The 18,731-nt window shown below is 38.8% G+C and overlaps 1 protein-coding gene across 5 annotated transcripts in view; it reads left to right on the top strand.

Annotated features, from left to right (window-relative positions):
- The first annotated feature begins 11,491 nt into the window (after positions 1 to 11,491).
- mst (misato mitochondrial distribution and morphology regulator) overlaps positions 11,492 to 18,731 on the top strand; it is a 52,304-nt gene continuing 45,064 nt past the window's right edge. The window contains exons 1-3 of one of the 5 annotated variants that reach the window (XM_053799207.2): positions 11,492 to 11,772; positions 14,557 to 14,714; positions 15,551 to 15,631. In XM_053799207.2, coding sequence (XP_053655182.1) covers positions 14,677 to 14,714; positions 15,551 to 15,631 — 119 coding nt within the window. In that variant the 5' untranslated portion in view covers positions 11,492 to 11,772; positions 14,557 to 14,676. Of the gene's footprint in view, positions 11,773 to 14,556; positions 14,715 to 15,550; positions 15,632 to 17,349; positions 17,724 to 18,731 lie in introns of those variants that run through there. The other 4 variants (XM_053799205.2, XM_053799206.2, XM_053799208.2 and 1 more) reach the window with 4 other exon arrangements.

Below are 18,731 nucleotides of genomic sequence, written 5' to 3' on the forward strand. Positions count from 1 at the left end.
CTCTGTGCACCCTGCACACGGTGCACCCCCTGTGCACCCTGATATATGTACACACGTGCACCGTGTACACCCTGAATATGAGCTTGTAAGAGTTAATTTAATATGTTTATTATGCACCCCATACCCATCCTAGCTTGTAAGATAATTGCCAATAAAATGTACTTCTATAATTATCGGTAAAAGTCAGTTTGTTTACCTTAACCCGTGATTATCTCAGTACTTATATTCCTTAAGTGACCAGTGTTCTTTATCTTAATTTTAAGGGAGTTTTAAGAGGGTAGTCGCCTTCTGGGAACACCGAGGATGGAAGGGATGAAGCCTTGTTCACCCTGGTTATCTCGCAAAAACGGGTATACCAAGTACGAGTATACCAAGAATGGGTATACCGTACCTATAATATTTATATGATTTTTTCCCCAATGGTTTTTGTGTGATTCAGCAGTTTCTGTGTGATGACTTAAGAACGCTTCTTCTGGTCGATTTCAAACTTTCAAGTGAAGTGTATCTCACTGAGGCTTACTGGTTTGTGTGGTAACCAGAGAATGCTGTTTCTGATCGTTTTCAAACCTTTAGCTTTGATGTGTTCTTATAAGACGGTTTACATTATTTTGTGGCTATATAAGCAGTAACTTACCAATTTTAATTAACTGGTAGCATGTTGATTTTTGTGATAACTTGAGAATGCTTATTTCGATCGACTTTAAACTCTTAGTACTGGAATACCATAGTGATTTCAAGGGTTTATTTAGTTCTGGATGGTGTAAATTCTAATATGACAATCCATTGGTCTACAAATATTGAACAGTTGTGTGTTTCGTAGGAAAACTGCCATTTGAAGGTTTTTCTGGTGTCGAAAACAAATATGTCCATAATAACAATAGAATGTCTAAATTTTCGAAGGAAATTTATTTACACAGTATATTAGTACGTACCTGCATAATGAATTCCCTTATACTGATTCAAGCCGACACTTGTTTGCCTGTCTTGTATTCCACTACTGGAGCATCTCTCGTTATTATCCGGTAATGATCTGCTAACAATGACGGACTCCATGTTCCCCCGATATTGTTTCTCCATGACCAACCTGTCCTGGTAGTAACGTCCATGTTAATCGATAACTCCTCAGCTTTCTGGAAAAGAAAATCTAGATGCAAATGGAGGAAATGTATCTTTAAAGACATTGAAGCCCATTTTTTGATATGCCTAAGTAGGTTTTTCCACTAGCATCCCTGTGTCAGCTCTGATATTTCTGAGATATACTTGCTAGCTACTAATCTGAAAGCAACCCACACATTTTTCTCCTCACCAACTATGATACGGTCAAGCTCATCTGAAAGAAGCTCGAGAATGTGTGTGCCAACAAATACCCTCTCGATTTTTTCTTCACCGAGTATTAGGAATTTACCACCGAGGTATTTCAAGGCTGTCGTCGTTTCATCTATAACCTTAAGAAGTTTCCTCACGCAGCCTCACGTGCAAGGGTGGTAACAAAATCCTGCTCGATTTTACAAGAGAAAGATGATAAACATTTATTAATCCACGTTCAAGTGAGTGTCGGAGTGGCCAGTCCTTGATGTATAATGAGAAGTCCTCACCCGACTAACTCATTCACACAGAAAACAGCAATACCTAGTGTAGCCTAGCTGCAGTCCTAGCAAGGTAGTAACAGCTTTCTTGTCGTCACAAAGCTGCCACTGATGCTTGTCCTGGTTTATTCAGCTCAAAATCTGCCTTAATGTTGTTATATGTTTCTTTCATGTGGACTGCATAACTAACTGGAATTAATGGCAACAAGTTGCCAATATGCAATAAAATAGCCTTTAGTCTCAACTTCATGATGAATACTCATCAAAATTATGAGTAATTTTTAGGGTTGCTAATATGATCACAGACGTCGTTGCAGGGTTCAAGGCCACCTTTCACGATGAACAATAAGACGAAATCTTTTTGGCGGCCACGAAACTTTAAATTTTTCAGCAATAGATCTCACTGCTACAGTCAGGATCCTACCAGTTCTGCCTTACTCCTGACAGTTCTAAAACTCTGCTATCTGTTTAATTCAGAGTTATGTGCAGCTTAGATGTCAAGTTATGAACATATTCAAGGTCTTGTAAAATTGAAGACTCGCAAATATCTCAGGTTCCGTCATTCTCCCATCCTCATATTCAAGGTTGAATAATTTGAGAATTTAAGTCCTACAGCGTGAGGCACCGGGCATATAGCAGAGGGTATATTACGATATTGTACAACCCATTTCTTTTCTAGCAAATACATTTTCTGAGTGGAGGTACCATGCTAAATAAACTCTTAGACGATCCGTTAGTTCGCTCCACATTGTTGGTACTGCAAAAAATGTAATTTCCTTTCAACCGATTGAACCACTGGCGCAGGTTTGTTGCACAAATATTGCAGCATGTGTGGGACTCAGCTCTTGGCCTGATCTCCAATATTACAGCCAAAATAAAGGTGATATGCTTTAATAATCACGGCAGTTATACCAAGCTTTTGCTATGTAAAAGTCAATTCTCAATAAACACACACAAGAGAGTTATATGCACTGTTCATGTAATTATAAAGCAACTTTGTCCAAATTTGGCTGAAAAAAATCAATGTCAAATGCAAAAATTAGAGTTTGACACGCGTACTCTGTATGAAATCTGGGAATGAACTGATGGGATCCAGTTAGTAGGGTTATGTGATACCTTAGTTCAGAGTTAATTATTCGTTTTTTGGCATTAGAGTTTCAAAAAAAAAAAAATACTGCTTATGTGGAAAATACTGTATATATTTTCCAGAAATTCAGTATTTATATGTAAATAGATGGCCATACTGTATTTAATAATATTTGTCATAGAAAACGGAAAGCCTGCGTCTGTGCAGACGAGACTCGCCATCTTGGTTTTGAATTGGATACAACGGTAGCGTAATGGGAAGGAATTTTCGTGCTCTAGAGGTTAAAATTGGGCTGACACCTCTCAAATAGGAGGCGAAATTGTTGGACATGCATTCCTGCATAACTTGAGATATCAGACGACTGGACAAGACAGCTCCAGGAACCTCAGATAAGCTCTCTAAATTTGTGTATAATTCTGGCCAGTGTTTTCATAAATTTAGTTAGTGAGGTTTTTCTGAGTATGATACAACTTAATATCCAGTCAAATTGGTGAGTGATATTAAGATATATTTTCCTTCTGTTATGTAATTGTGTATATATATATAGCCATTTATTATTTTTAATATACAGTCCACAAATTTATATATTTACCAGTATTCCTGGTGTATGTATATTTCATTTAATTAATAGGTTCAGAGCAACTTGTGGATATGACAGTGGTATGTATCGAAGGGGGACATTTTTTGCGACCTAGGTGTCCCAAATTCCTACTTGTCTATGTAACTCTGATTAATAATTATCTTTGTTATCATTTACTGTTATGTACATAATTAGTTACATTCAGATAAATGCAATTTTCCACAGCTTAAAGTAAATTGTACAACTGGTGGTACATTCAGTACAAGTCTGTTCTCATCCCCTCCAAATAAATTAAGAAGCTTGAAAAAAAAAAGAGCTACTGTTGAGAAGGATTGGAAACCATATGTATTGTTCTAAATAATTACGCACTGTAGGTTTAAATCCAAGAGCCTTTTGCTGTACATTTTATTTACCTTCCTTCCCAAGTTAAGAACACCTGCCTGAGTCGGTATTTTTATGAAGAGAGCCAGTTTGTAATTTTAAGAATCATTTCCGTATTCAATGACTAAATATTAGTAAACATGACTAGTTTTGTATCGAAGCATTTTGGCTATAGACCCATGTTGCACTGAATAAACCTGAATAATGGTCGTTCATGTGATAATGTCGGACTGCTACTTAATACTGGCTTCAAAATTTCAGTGCTAAGTTAATTTTAAGAAAAGCAGGATGTTTATTGGGCTTTGTGGGTGCTTATTATAAAAAAATGAGTATTATAATTACCCTTCTGCAGCACGAACAAACTGCTAAATCAAGCTGCAGAATTACACTAAGTTACACTGTCTTTACGCAATTTTCCTTTAAACTGTTGAAAAGGTGATAACTTTTATCTTATTTGGTTACCCGAAGTCAGTTTTGGGGGTCACCACCACCAAGACATGTTCCCAGACCAAGTCTCCATTTTGTAGGTCTGATCGAAAAATTTAGCTTATTCAACGTGATTGTAAATTTCTTAAATGTTATTCTCTATCATATGTTCTTGATAAAAGTGTTTGAAAATATCAGTCCATAGGATTCTGTGCTTTAAAAAACACTACCATCGAAAACCATGATTGCTTTATCCTGGGTCTAAAAGAACGTGTGGACACATTTCACGAGGTTTTGTCGAAATATAGATTTTCCCTGCAATTGATTGTGTTGATTTAAACTTCAAGAGTGAGGGTGTGCATCCACAGCCCCTTGTTCTCTTGAGGGTTGAACTATAGCTCCTCTGTCTCTTCAGAATTTTATAGTATAGAGCCCAGGTTTCATGCATAGATGGAGGTACAGTGAAAGGAAGCATGGTAATGTAGAACTTGTTTATATAAAGTAGGTATGATGGAGATGGTGTGGTGAAGTAGATAATGGTGATGCAGTAGTAATGGTGATGGAGTAGGTATGAGGATGGAAAAGGTAATGGGATGGAGAAGGTATGGGAATGGATGAGGCATAGAGATGGAGAAGGGATATGAAAGATGTATGGGGAAGGAAATACTGGGATGGAGGAGAAATGCGGATAAACGACGTACTGGAATAGATAAAGTATGTGGAAGGAACTATTGGGATGGAGGCTGAGGAAGTATCAGGATGGAGAAGGTATTGCGATGGAAAAGGATCATGGAGGTCATGTAAGTTGAAGGAAATGTGAAAGTGAGGGTAGGAGAATGAGGGAGAAGGGAGGGAAGGGAAGGGAGAGTGGAGACGGGAGGAGGGAAGGGAGGGAAGGAAGAAGCGGGACGGGAGAAGGGAATGTGGTGAACAATACGACAAAGATGGCATCGTGACTATGAAAAATAGAGAGGGATATTATGATAGAGGGAGGGGGTTTTAGGGAGGGAGGGAGGGTCGAGGATATTGAGGGTGGGAGCTCTAGAGATGTGGGGGTATTTTAGCAGGGAGGGTATGGAATATTAAGAGGAACGGTAAGGAATATTGAGAGTGTGAGGGAATATTGGGAGAAAGTGTGAGGGAATACTGGGAGGAAGTGTGAGGGAATACTAGGAGGAAGTGTGAGGGAATACTGGGAGGAAGTTTGAGGGAATACTGGAAGTGTGAGGGAATACTGGGAGGAAGTGTGAGGGAATACTGGGAGGAAGTGTGAGGGAATGCTGGGAGGGAGTGTGAGGGAAAATTGGGAGGGAGTGTGAGGGAATATTGGGAGGGAAGGTAAGGAATATTGGGAGGGAGGGTAAGGAATATTGGGAGGGAGGGTAAGGAATATTGGGAGGGAGGGTAAGGAATATTGGGAGGGAGGGTAAAAAATATTGGGAGGGAGGGTAAGGAATATTGGGAGGGAGGGTAAGGAATATTGGGAGGGAGGGTAAGGAATATTGGGAGGGAGGGTAAAAAATATTGGGAGGGAGGGTAAGGAATATTGGGAGGGAGGGTAAGGAATATTGGAAGGGAGGGTAAGGAATATTGGGAGGGAGGGTAAGGAATATTGGGAGGGAGGGTAAGGAATATTGGAAGGGAGGGTAAGGCATATTGGGAGGGAGGGTAAGGAATATTGGGAGGGAGGGTAAGGAATATTGGGAGGGAAGGTGGAGGATATTTAGATCGTAGCTTGTAACCTCCATTCAACGCAGTATCAGTCTCTTCCGCTTTACTACTATAAGTCAGATATTATGATCATTACTGGCTGTCTCACACGCCCCGAGGCAACCTCCCTGCTGCTGCTGTCGCCGTCACTTCTGTTACTGCTGCTGCTGTTGTTGCCACCGCCGCCGCAGCTACGGCTGTTGCTAATGTTACTGCTGCTACTATTGCTGTTATTGCAGCTGTCTGTTTTAGCCGTCATAAAGAATTTTACATCTCACATCATTTGTTTTTTTAACCGCCCAGTCTATTTAACATTAAAAGAAAATAATTTGATCAGACCAAGGGTTTATAAGCTACACCCACAATTCTGGGAGACCGTAGCTACATGGAGTCTACCTGGAGGGTATTCCGGGGATCAACGTCCCCGCGGCCCGGTCAACGACCAGGCCTCCCGGTGGATCAGGGCCTGATCAACTCTGGCAGTTACTGCTGGCCGCACGCAGTCCAACATACGAACCACAGCCCGGCTGATCCGGCACCGATTTTATCTGTCCAGCTCCTTTATGCCTGGTGGGAGGCTGTTGAACAGTTTTGGGTCCCGGACACTTATTGTGTTTTCTCTCATTGTACCAATGGTGCCTTTACTTTTCATTGGGGGTATTTTGCACCGCCTGCCCAGTCTTTTGCTTTCGTAGGAGTGATTTCCGTGTGCGAGTACAAGTCAGGTGCTTCCAAGCATTCCCAGTAGTTAAGGTGATTGACGGAATTTGTACGTGCCTTAAAGGTACTCTGTATATTCTCTAGATCTGCAATTTCACCTGCTTTGAATGGAGATGTTAATGTGCAGTAGTATTCCAGCCTAGAGAGAACAAGTGATATAAAAAGGGTCATCACTGGTTTGGCATCTCTTTGTTTTGAACGTTCTCATTATCCATCCTATCATTTTCTTCGCAGATGTGATCATGGCACTGTTGTGATCCTTGAAAGTGAGATCCGCAGACATTACCACTCCCAGGTCCCTCACATTACTTTTCCGCTCTGTTGTATGATTAGAGTTTATTAAGTTCAGCTTATTAAGTTTAAAATAAATTTTTTTATATCTAGTTGCTCAAATATTTAAAAATTGACTGCATCTAAGATACAACTATTTGAGTTTATTCACAACATACAGAACATAATACTCTATAAATGCTGGGTAAAATAATATATATCAACAAGCCTAATATAATTGTTGAAAATTAAATTTACCTGGGGATGTAACTCATAAGATACATACCAGTAAATGGTAACAAAGATAATTATTTTTTATCAAAGTTACAGAGACAAGTAGGATTTTAGGACACCTAGGTCACAAAAAATGTCCTCCTTCGATACCTACTACTGTCATATCCACAAGTCACTCTTGACCTATATTAATTTCAAATGAAATATACATTACCAGGAATTATGGTAAACATTAATATAAATATGTGGACTGTTAAAATTAATAAATGATTACATATACACATTTGTGTAAAACAAGGAGAATTTATAGTCATAACACTCACCAATTTGTCTGGAGATTACTGTGTATCTTACCAACCCCCTGCCTAAATTTACGAAGAAAATACTGGCCAGAATTTCAACACAAATAAACAACTTGGCTGGGGTTATATCCTGTTTCCATCTAATTGCAGAGTCCTGTCCAGTCGCCTGATTTCTCACGTTATGAAGGACTGCAATTCCAACAATTTCGGCTCCTATTTGAGAGGTTTTAAGCCCAATATAACTCCTAGAGCGACGAAAATTTATGCACATTACACTAACGTGCTTGTATCACATTCAAAAACAATGGCGTCTCCCCCCCAGCGACGCTCACCCATTGCTGTCTCTTTATTTATTTACAAATTAATTTTCATTACCTACAATAATGGGACTAATATTATGAGAGATACAAAACATTGGCAGGAAATCCAGAACAATACCACCACTAAAGCCAGCAACAAACAACAAAATACCTTTCATCCGTGGACTGCTTGCAGAGGCAAAGGCAATGTTCGCGGCTTTACTCGGGTATCATTTGCTTGTGCACCCAACATCTTGCTCCTCCCGCTTCTTAACTGTCACCATATCAAAAACAGATCACAACAATGAGACTATGTCAACAAATCCTTTAGGAGTCAGGAATCGCGGGAAGAACTAAAAGCTATAAATGAAATCGAAAGAAACCCAAAGTATTTCTTTCCTATGCCAAATCAAAATCGAGAACAACGCCCAGTATTGGGCCCCTACTTCACGATTATAATAATATTAATACTCAAGTCCCACTATAGGCCATCAATTTACATATAACACAAGCCTATCCGATGTTATCCTACTGTATTTCCAGAAAATATATACAGTATTTTTCACAATAACCTCTCAGCTCCTGCCGCTTTGGATTTACTCACGCTCGTGCTAAGAATATTTACTCAGCACTTGTACCCTTAAAACTGCTAATTCTTATTATAATTATTTATGAATTTTATCACTTACTATAGAAAAATGACTGCTTAAGTGCTATTTGCTAGCTCTCGATTTTTAATTATAAACAAATGTTAGCAGAGAGTCATCACTTAAGACTAATATTATGAGAGATTATAGAAACTGTTACTCGGGTATCATTTGCTTGTTCCCGCTTCTTAACTGTCAGCAAATGTCAACAAACACGTAACACTTAAACTTTAGTATTAATTTATAACATAATACTGGTTACTCTAATTCTATATTTTAAATACAGTACCTCTTTTATAGCGTAAACTGATCACTACAAAAATTATAATAAGTAAATAATATTGACTTGTATTAGAGAATTTTGGTTACTATTGAATATATCTCTGTTAGAGCAGGGTTTATGAGTAGTCAGGAAGATAAATTTATCTTCCTGACTACTCATAGTAACGTATGCATGGTTTATTTTATATTTTTTTTTTATTTCTGCAGAGTTCTTTATAGCGGCAAGATCAGACCAATCATATAACGTGGCCTTGAAGCTTGCCCAAAATTCTTACCAATTCTCTAAATGTTAGAAGTGTGGAAAATACTGTATATATTTTCCAGAAATTCAGTATTTATATGTAAATAGATGGCCATACTGTATTTAATAATATTTATGTCATAGAAAACAGAAAGCCTGCGTCTGCGCAGACGAGACTCGCCATTGTTAATTTGAATTGGATACAACGTTAGTGTAATGGGAAGGAATTTTCGTGCTCTAGAGGTTAAAATTGGGCTGACACCTCTCAAATAGGAGGCGAAATTGTTGGATGTGCATTCCTGCATAACTCAAGATATCAGGCGACTGGACAAGACAGCTCCAGGAACCTCAGATAAATCTTTTGTTATAACTGGCCAGTTGTTATTTTCATGTATAGACAGTGAGGTTTTCTGAGTATGATACAACTTCATCTCCAGTCAAATTGGTGAGTGTTATGATATTAAGATATTCTCCTTCTGTTATGTGCATTTATATATAATCATTTTTTAATTTAATATACAGTCCACAAATTTATATATTTACCAGCATTCTTGGTGTATGTATATTTCATTAATAATTAATAGGTCCAGAACAACTTGTGGATATGACAGTGGTAGGTATCGAAGGGGGACATTTTTTGCGACCTAGGTGTCCCAAATTCCTACTTGTCTATTAACATTGATAAATAATAATTATCTTTGTTATTTACTGTTATGTACATAATGAGTTACAGATAAATGCAATTTTCCACAAGAAGACTTATTTCTGGTACGTTAGGTAATGATAATTAATGTTAATTTTTAAAGTGGTGGAATAGTAAGCCAGTGGAAGGCCTTGGTCAGAGGACCAAAGTGTAAAGGTGTAAATTATTATGCTCAGACATAAGGTTTAAGGAAACTGCTAATGCAGTTATTAACACGAAATAATGCTGCAAAATTTGACCATACAGGCCCGGTGGCCTGGTGGCTAAAGCTCCCGCTTCACACACGGAGGGCCCGGGTTCGATTCCCGGCGGGTGGAAACATTTCGACACTTTTCCTTACACCTGGTGTCCTGTTCACCTAGCAGCAAATAGGTACCTGGGTGTTAGTCGACTGGTGTGGGTCGCATCTTGGGGGACAAGATTGAGGACCCCAATGGAAATAAGTTAGACAGTCCTCGATGACGCACTGACTTTCTTGGGTTATCCTGGGTGGCTAACCCTACGGGGTTAAAAATCCGAACGAAATCTTATCTTATCTTACCCTGAAGTTGCATGGTGTACTGCAGAAAGTTGTCCCCACACTCTAATAACTCTATAGTGCCTGTTTTTCCTGAGGAGATTTTCAAAAGGATGGGACAACTCGAAAGAAATAGACTAAAAAATGAGACTAAGATCCGCCATTTATGTATTGGTGTCTTCCTTTACATTTGTCCAGATGCTGTGGTGTTTGTGGAGAGGTGTAAGTTTATTTAGGTATACACAAATTAGTTACGAAGATCATCAAAGCAGCATATGTGTAGAAAACTTATGAAAACCCAAAGAAGTCAAAATGGCTTAATAATATTCCTGGCGTCCAGCACTGTTGACCACGAGAATACACCTGGCACACTCTTTGCTCTCTGAAGGCTTCTACAGCTGCTCTTAATGCAGCGCCAGATATGTATTTAGTGAATCGAGTACAAGTACTCAGCTACTGACACACGATCTTCACTCATATCTGGTCTTAGGAAGCGACTCGCCTCCTGTAACCTCCAGCTTCCAATAATATTCCCTCAGTGCTTAATTCCCAAAAGATTAATTTCCAGAGAACTAGCAAAAAATATTCATTAACACTTACCATACGTATATAATTCTTAACTGTATTATGCAAACAGGTTTAAATAACTAAAGAGAGATGTTAAAAAGAATGGAATACACTCACAAATTTTGGGCTAGCGCAAAACTGCCATGATAACGACTTCTCAACCATATGAACTAACTCACGAAATCGTAATGACACGATTGCAAACAAACTATACAATGGATGGGGATAGAACACGCGATCAGAGAGTCTAACCTTGCCAGCGAATTCCCAAGTTTTAAACAGCTGCCAAGGCTCCCTATACCCGTCTCCGACAACTCATAAAAGCACTCAAAAACATGGCAAGTAATAAAGCTAGCAATATACGTTATTCTACTAATTATATTTAATGACGATTCAAGCCCTCTCTTTATTAATAATATGACCTAAATTCTCTGAAAAACGTTAGGGTTAACAGTTTAAAGATTCCCAACAGGGTTCGCCACGGCTTGAGCTCTGGTGGTACTAGAAACAGTTTACTACAGTGTAAGCTGTGGTGGTACTAAATTCAAATCAAAATTGTTATTTATTTGCGTAGTATACAATATATAGTTTACATTATAATATCTTTATTTCTACAAGTATATGTACAAGGTATACAGGCCTAGATGACATCAATGATATACTATATAAAAAGCCGCTTGTTATGCAGAGCATTTCGGGCAAATTAGATCAGTTTTGTCCCAGGATGCGACCCACACCAGTCGACTAACCCAGGTACCCATTATTACTGACGGGTGAACATGGACAACCAGTGTATGGAAACACTCCCAATGTTTCCATCTTTTGCCGGGAATCGAACCCTTGCCCTCACCGTGTGAATTGAGAGCTTTTACCACCAAGTCACGGGCCTAAAAACAGGATTCATTACGGTGTAAAGCTGTGGTGGTCCTAGAAACCCCAACAAAGGAAGAAATGTAGCATCAATCACGGATGCCATTTTAATCACTAACTGTCACATATAAACCAAAGGATATATAATTATCTACATATATAATGGCCAATCTATGTTTCTAAATAAGTTCCTTTAAACTAATTTTAACCGAAAAGTTCTTATTGTCCACAGACAGTCATCGTAGTTGATACTGACTTGGAGGCGGCATGAGTCTACCTGCAGTAGTCAAACATCATCCCAACTGCTTCAGTTATTACCAGTGACACTACAGCTGGTGCACTTATCACAGGTAAATCACTGCAGTTGTCACAAATAGATCACTGCAGTTATCGCAAGTAGATCACTGCAGCTGTCACAGGTAGATTACTGCTGTTATCACAGGTAGATCACTGCAGTTACCACAAGTAGATCACTGCAGTTATCACGGGTAGATCACTGCAGTTATCACAGGTAGATCACTCCAGTTACCACAAGTAGATCACTGCAGTTATCACAGGTAGATCCCTGCAGTTATCACAGGTAGATCACTGCAGTTGTCACAGGTAGATCACTGCAGTTGTCACAGGTAGATCACTGCAGTTATCACAGGTAGATCACTGCAGTTACCACAGGTAGATCACTGCAGTTACCACAGGTAGATCACTGCAGTTACCACAGGTAGATCACTGCAGTTATAACAGGTAGATCACTGCAGTTATAACAGGTAGATCACTGCAGTTATAACAGGTAGATCACTCCAGTTACCACAAGTAGATCACTGCAGTTGTCACAGGTAGATCACTGCAGTTATCACAGGTAGATCACTGCAGTTATCACAGGTAGATCACTGCAGTTATCACAGGTAGATCACTGCTGTTTTTTTTTATTTTTATTAACACTCTGGCCGATTCCCACCAAGGCAGGGTGGCCCGAAAAAGAAAAACTTTCACCATCATTCACTCCATCACTGTCTTGCCAGAAGGGTGCTTTACACTACAGTTTTTAAACTGCAACATTAACACCCCTCCTTCAGAGTGCAGGCACTGTACTTCCCATCTCCAGGACTCAAGTCTGGCCTGCCGGTTTCCCTGAACCCCTTCATAAATGTTACTTTGCTCACACTCCAACAGCACGTCAAGTATTAAAAACCATTTGTCTCCATTCACTCCTATCAAACACGCTCACGCATGCCTGCTGGAAGTCCAAGCCCCTCGCACACAAAATCTCCTTTATCCCCCCCCTCCAACCTTTCCTAGGCCGACCCCTACCCCGCCTTCCTTCCACTACAGACTGATACACTCTTGAAGTCATTCTGTTTTGCTCCACTCTCTCTACATGTCCGAACCACCTCAATAACCCTTCCTCAGCCCTCTGGACAACAGTTTTGGTAATCCCGCACCTCCTCCTAACTTCCAAACTACGAATTCTCTGCATTATATTCACACCACACATTGCCCTCAGACATAACATCTCCACTGCCTCCAGCCTTCTCCTCGCTGCAACATTCATCACCCATGCTTCACACCCATACTTCACACCCATACTGTGATTTACTTGTTATCACAAGTAAATCATTGCAGTTATCACAAGATCATTACAGTTATCACAGGAATGACACTACAACTGGTGCAGTTATCACAAGTAGATAAAATAATTTTTTAACCTGGTATAGGGAGGGTTAGCCACCCAGGATAAGCCAAGAAATTCAGAAGATAAGAAAGGAGGAACACTGCATCATGTCTGTTGGCCCATACTAGGCAGGTCCTTCACAAATCCATCCCACTAACAATATTTGCCCAACACTAGCCGAATAACACCAGGTACCTACTTACTGCTGGGTGAAAAGTGACAGCGGGTGTAAGAAAACGTGACCAACATTTCCACCTGTGCCATGGATCAAACCACAGATACTAAGTATATGAAGTGAGTGAGGTATCAGCCAAGCCACATTACTCTATATATAATGGGATATTGGCTGTTTGGAGTGACATCTAAACTGTCATATCTGGGTACCTCTGCAAAGGCACTGATTGTGTGTGAATAACGATGAATGTGTTGAGTGAAAGTGTTTCTTTTTTTTTTTGTCACCCTGCCTTGGTGGGAGACAGCCAATGTGTTAAAAAAAAAAAAAATGTTTTTTCTCTATCTGTATAGATCAATCTTTGGTTATCAGTTGTGATCCATCAGAGAGAAACTATTAAGTCTGTTTTGGTGCCAAATCACCATAATTGCTGTCTCCATCCTAGTGAGTGTGTCTGACAGGACAAAACTCAAACTAATTTGGCAATTGTCTCAACTTACTGCATGAACAGTAAATATACTGTATTCATAATTTATTTTGCTTTGAAAATAATTTTCAGCGATTCTTACTCAGATGAAGTTACTCATATTAAAATAAGCAATACTACAGAAAAAACCTTCACTTCTCTCTTCACCATCATCAGCGTTTCATGATTTTATTCATTATTTATTTTTGGTAAAGCAAATTTTTGATATTAACATAGCTTGTGTGAGCATGTTAGATAGTGAATGGAGACAATTTTTTTTTTAATAGATGTGCTGTTGAAGTGTGAGCAGGGTAACTTTTATGAAGGGATTCAAACTGGTTAGCTGGACTCAAGTCCTGGAAGTGGGTGGTTCTCTGAAGGAGGTGTAGAGATGTTACAGTCAGAGGGGTAATCTACACACTTCTGGAAAGATGGCAGTTGGGTGAATATTAGTAAATGTGTTTTCTTCTTAGGGTCTCCCTGCATTGGTGGGAGATGGCCATTGAGTTGAAAACAGTTAACATTATTCTTCTCAAATTTTGAATAGGAAAATCTAATTTGGTGTTTACATAATCAGTGGAACTGTGCTTAACATACATTGGTATTTTATTGCCTTTAAGATACTTTACCTTCATGAATTTATACTAAATTTGTATCCTTACTAAAAATTATCATTTGATTTTTACTATAAAATATAGTAACAGTAAACTAATTACAGTTTGTGTTTGCTTACACATTAGAGTAAATATTTATAGAACCAAAAGACCTTAGACAAATACATTGCAGCAAAGTATTTATATTTATCTAATAACAACACTGCATTTCAGGTTAAGTGTTGAATGACTCAGTGAGTGTAAATGAAGAAAGATTTCACCTCTAGAATTTAAAGAGAATAACAAGAATGGCACAGACTACTCGTGAACTGATCACCCTTCAAGTTGGACATTATGCAAACTTTGTTGGTACACACTGGTGGAACCTTCAGGTTTGTATTTGACCTATATACAATCTGAACTTTATATTAATTATATATTGTAATTAAATGTGCTGCATTTAGAAATTTTAGGGGTCAGTATTATTTTTATACCATCATTAGCTCAGGGTTTGGTGGCATGTACATATAACTTCAAATAATAAATAAAACTTAAGTGGCAATGAGCTCCATATATGCAGCACCTTTGCATTTGCTTTTATAATTCTAAGTAAATATCCTGGTTTGACTCCACTCCTAACCATCACTATGCAGTGGTTAGGAGGCAGATCAAACTGGGATATTTGGCAAGAAAAATACCAGGAAATGAAAGTTAACCTATTTGAACTTTGAATGATTTAGAAGTTCTTTCAACAAATTGTACCTTATTTGTCACAGATGGTGGCCTCTGGTGCAGACATGACACAGCAGTACTATCTGTGAAACTTTCTTATTAAAAGCATCATAGCCTAGTGGTAAAGCCCTAAACCTGCTGCCATTCAGGATCATGGTTCAAATTCCCATCCATTCTTTTGTTTATTCACTGGCAGTTGTTTATTACGACTTATCTCGAGTTCATATACTATATGCCTTTGAGGGGTATGACAATAGGTCTGCTATAGGGCTACTGGAGCTGTGGGAAAGGACATTTGTGTCACAGATGGTGGCCTTTGACACAGACATGACACAGCAGTGCTGTGTGAAACTTTATTATTAGAAGCCTTGTATCCCAGTGGTAAAGTGCTGGACCACCTACCATTCAGGACCATAGTTCAAATCCAAGTCTATTCATTCTTAGAGTTCCTTTTCCTGTTTTATAAATTCTTTTCTAATGCGGTGTCATTTTTCAGGAAGCAAGCTTCATGTATGGCACCTCTGCAGATACAGGCATCAATCATGATTTCCTCTTCAGAGAGGGTATCACTTCTCAAGTATGTAGGGCAGTCAGTTTTTGATCCCTTTAATTTTAACATTCACTAATATTCTCATTGCAACTGCTTGCATTATCATGCTGTAGGGTGCATCCTAGTTGTGATACAGTAACATATATCCACAATACACTTTTCATGTATAGTACAGTGCAACCTCAGTTTTCATATGCCCTAGTTTGAATGTAAAACCATAGTTATTCTCTATAAAATGTATTTTTTTGTTAATATTTTTGGGTGTCTATTCCAGACATTGGATTTACATTATTTCTTATGGGAAATACTGCTTAAGTTTTCGTCGAATTCGGTTTTCGTCAGACTTTCTGGAATGAATTAATGATGAAAACCGAGGTTCCACTGTATTTCTGTATTAGTTTCTTCTTCCTCATCCTCATTTGTTATCTTCCTCTGTCTTACCTCTAAAATTAGGTCTTCTGGAAATTCTTCTGCAGCTTTCTTTTGCCTTCTTTCTGCATGTCATCAAAGGCCTCACCTCCCACTTCCTGGCTAGACTCAGTATCCTGCACCTGATACACTAACAAGGGAAAAATCACTGAAGTTATTTATGACACTAATACTTTCCATCACAGTCTTGTGTGTTGATGACTGAGACAAATGCATGGCACTTGGGTATTTTTACTCATGGAAGGAAAGGAGAGGATGGAGGGAGAGGATAAAAGAGATTTTGTGTGCAAGGGATTTGGACATACAGCAGGTATGTGTGAGCATGTTAGATAAGAATGAATGGAGATGAATGGTTTTTGGGACCTGACGAGCTGTTGGAGCATGAGCAGGGTAATATTTTATGGAGGGATTCAGGGAAACTTTATAGCCAAACTTGAGTCTTGGAGGTGAGAAGTACAATGCCTTCACTTTAAAGGAGGGGGTTTGAGACATTGGCTTTTTGGAGTGATGTCTAAACTCTCATATTTGGGCACCTCTGTAAATACAGTGATTATGTGTAAATGATGGCTAAAGTGTTTCTTTTTTGGGTCACCCTGCCTCGGTGGGAGACAAAAAAAAATTTACTATGGAGCAGGTATGCATCTTGGTACAGAGGATATCTTCTACAGCTCTACTGCTAAGCAATTGTTTGGCATTACTTGTTTTTACTAGTGGGCCATACCCATCTGTGATGCCATCTCCAACTGCTGTATCTCACCTCTTGCTCTAGTATGTTTCCATTCTCATGCCTCTGCTTTAGGCTAAAGGACTGATCACCTTCAATCCAGGATAAGGGATTGACCACTTTCAGTCCAGGATAAGAGGATAAATTCCTTATAAAAAGATGAGGGACTGAACATCTAAAAGGATGAGGGATGCCAGATTACCTCTTCTATTCTTCTACTTGTTTCCTGTATTAAAATATTCTCTGACTTTGAATGAAGAAACCTGTTTTGCAGATGTGTGTCTTATTCATCAATGTATCAGTAAACAATACCATTAATATAGTCTTGCATGTACAAGAGAGCCCTGCTTATACAGCAGGTTAGGTTATGGGCTACTCCTGTAAAGCAAAAATTACTGTAAAGCAAACAGTCTTTTTTTCACATACCAATGCATATAAAAGCCTGATAACATGTTTACACTATTATATATTAAGTGAGCAATATAGCTAGACCTAAAAAATGCATGTACAGAACACACATTACTTAGTAATGTGTGTCCTTAGCTTATAATGAGTGAATATATTTACCGTAGAAGTTTCAATCATACCACAGGTGGGGTTGGAACCCGCAGTCACTCATAAAACTCCAGACCGACACGCTAGCAATGGTATGGTAAAATAAACCCAGTGAGGAGCAGGGGTGCAGTGGGGACAATAAGGGAATACTGTATCAACATCCGGGGTCCCAAACTAATCAACATCTTACCAGAAGATATCAGAAACACGGCTGGGCCAAGTGTAGAAGCCTTCAAGAGGACAAGTATCTTCACCAGGTGCCAGATCAACCAGGCTGTGATGGATATGTTGGGTAGCAGGCCTCCAGCAGCAACAGCCTGGTTGACCAGGCAAGCACCAGACGAGCCTGGCCCATGGCTGGGCTTGGAAAGTAGATTAACTCTTGAAACTCTTCAAAGGTATATATCAAAGGTATGGTTTGTTTGCAATTGTGTCATTACGATTTTGTGAGTCGTGAAGTTTGAATAAATGAAGAATGGGTATAATTGAAAACTGCTGCATTAGCAAAATGCCATAAAGTGAAGCACTGTAAAGTGAGGCTTGCCTGTATTAGTAAATTAGTAATGTTAAAAGTACTCCAGAATTCTTGCACACCAGTATCTGAATAGTTACTCATTACTGAAGTTTTTTTTCGCATGAATCTTCTTGTGTAGCATTACTTAAATTTCTTGATAACTTCATGGTCTAGATGTTGTATTAATGATATTGTATTTGGTATTAAAAACACTACTTGCACATTTGGGTCCAGAGACTCCAAAATTACAAGATGGTTACAGGAATTATTAAGTCAGGAGAATCTTAAATGCAAGGTTCTTTCTTGGCCTGGTACATCGTCACTGCAGGAATAACACGATTCTTGAATGCAAGATTCTTCTTTGGTATGGTTCATCTTCACTGCAGGAATAACACGATTCTTGAATCAACCAACAAATAGGATCTCACTCATCTATGCTGTCTTGTTAGATTACCAAACAACAGGCAAAGTGGAGTTTATCTTATTCTTTTGAAGGACAGGAAATGTGCAAGCTATAAATTTCCATAGACTTGCACTTAAAGCCACCTGATGCATTAATGCACACAAGCAATATGAAGCAATCCTTCAATGCCTTCAACCCAGGTGCAAATTTTTGTTTCTTGCTAATACAATTTCTTGACTACATTTTCTCCCAACAGAACACTGCCTTGTCAGCATTAAACATATGATTGTCAGTGGAACACTTCTAAGAAATAATTTCCTGAAACTTGGCAAGCAAATTTTGTATGACTCTCACTACAGAGTTTTCTGCTGTGCAGCAAACTGCTATGTCTTAAATCTATTGAATCAGCCAGTACTAAATGCACATGCTCCTAGAGATTTTCCATTTTTATTACACAATTTTGTAATAATGTAAGGCATTCTGCCTTATCATCTGACCACTA

The sequence above is a fragment of the Cherax quadricarinatus genome, chromosome 66, assembly GCF_038502225.1.
Source record: "Cherax quadricarinatus isolate ZL_2023a chromosome 66, ASM3850222v1, whole genome shotgun sequence".
Taxonomy (NCBI): domain Eukaryota; kingdom Metazoa; phylum Arthropoda; class Malacostraca; order Decapoda; family Parastacidae; genus Cherax; species Cherax quadricarinatus.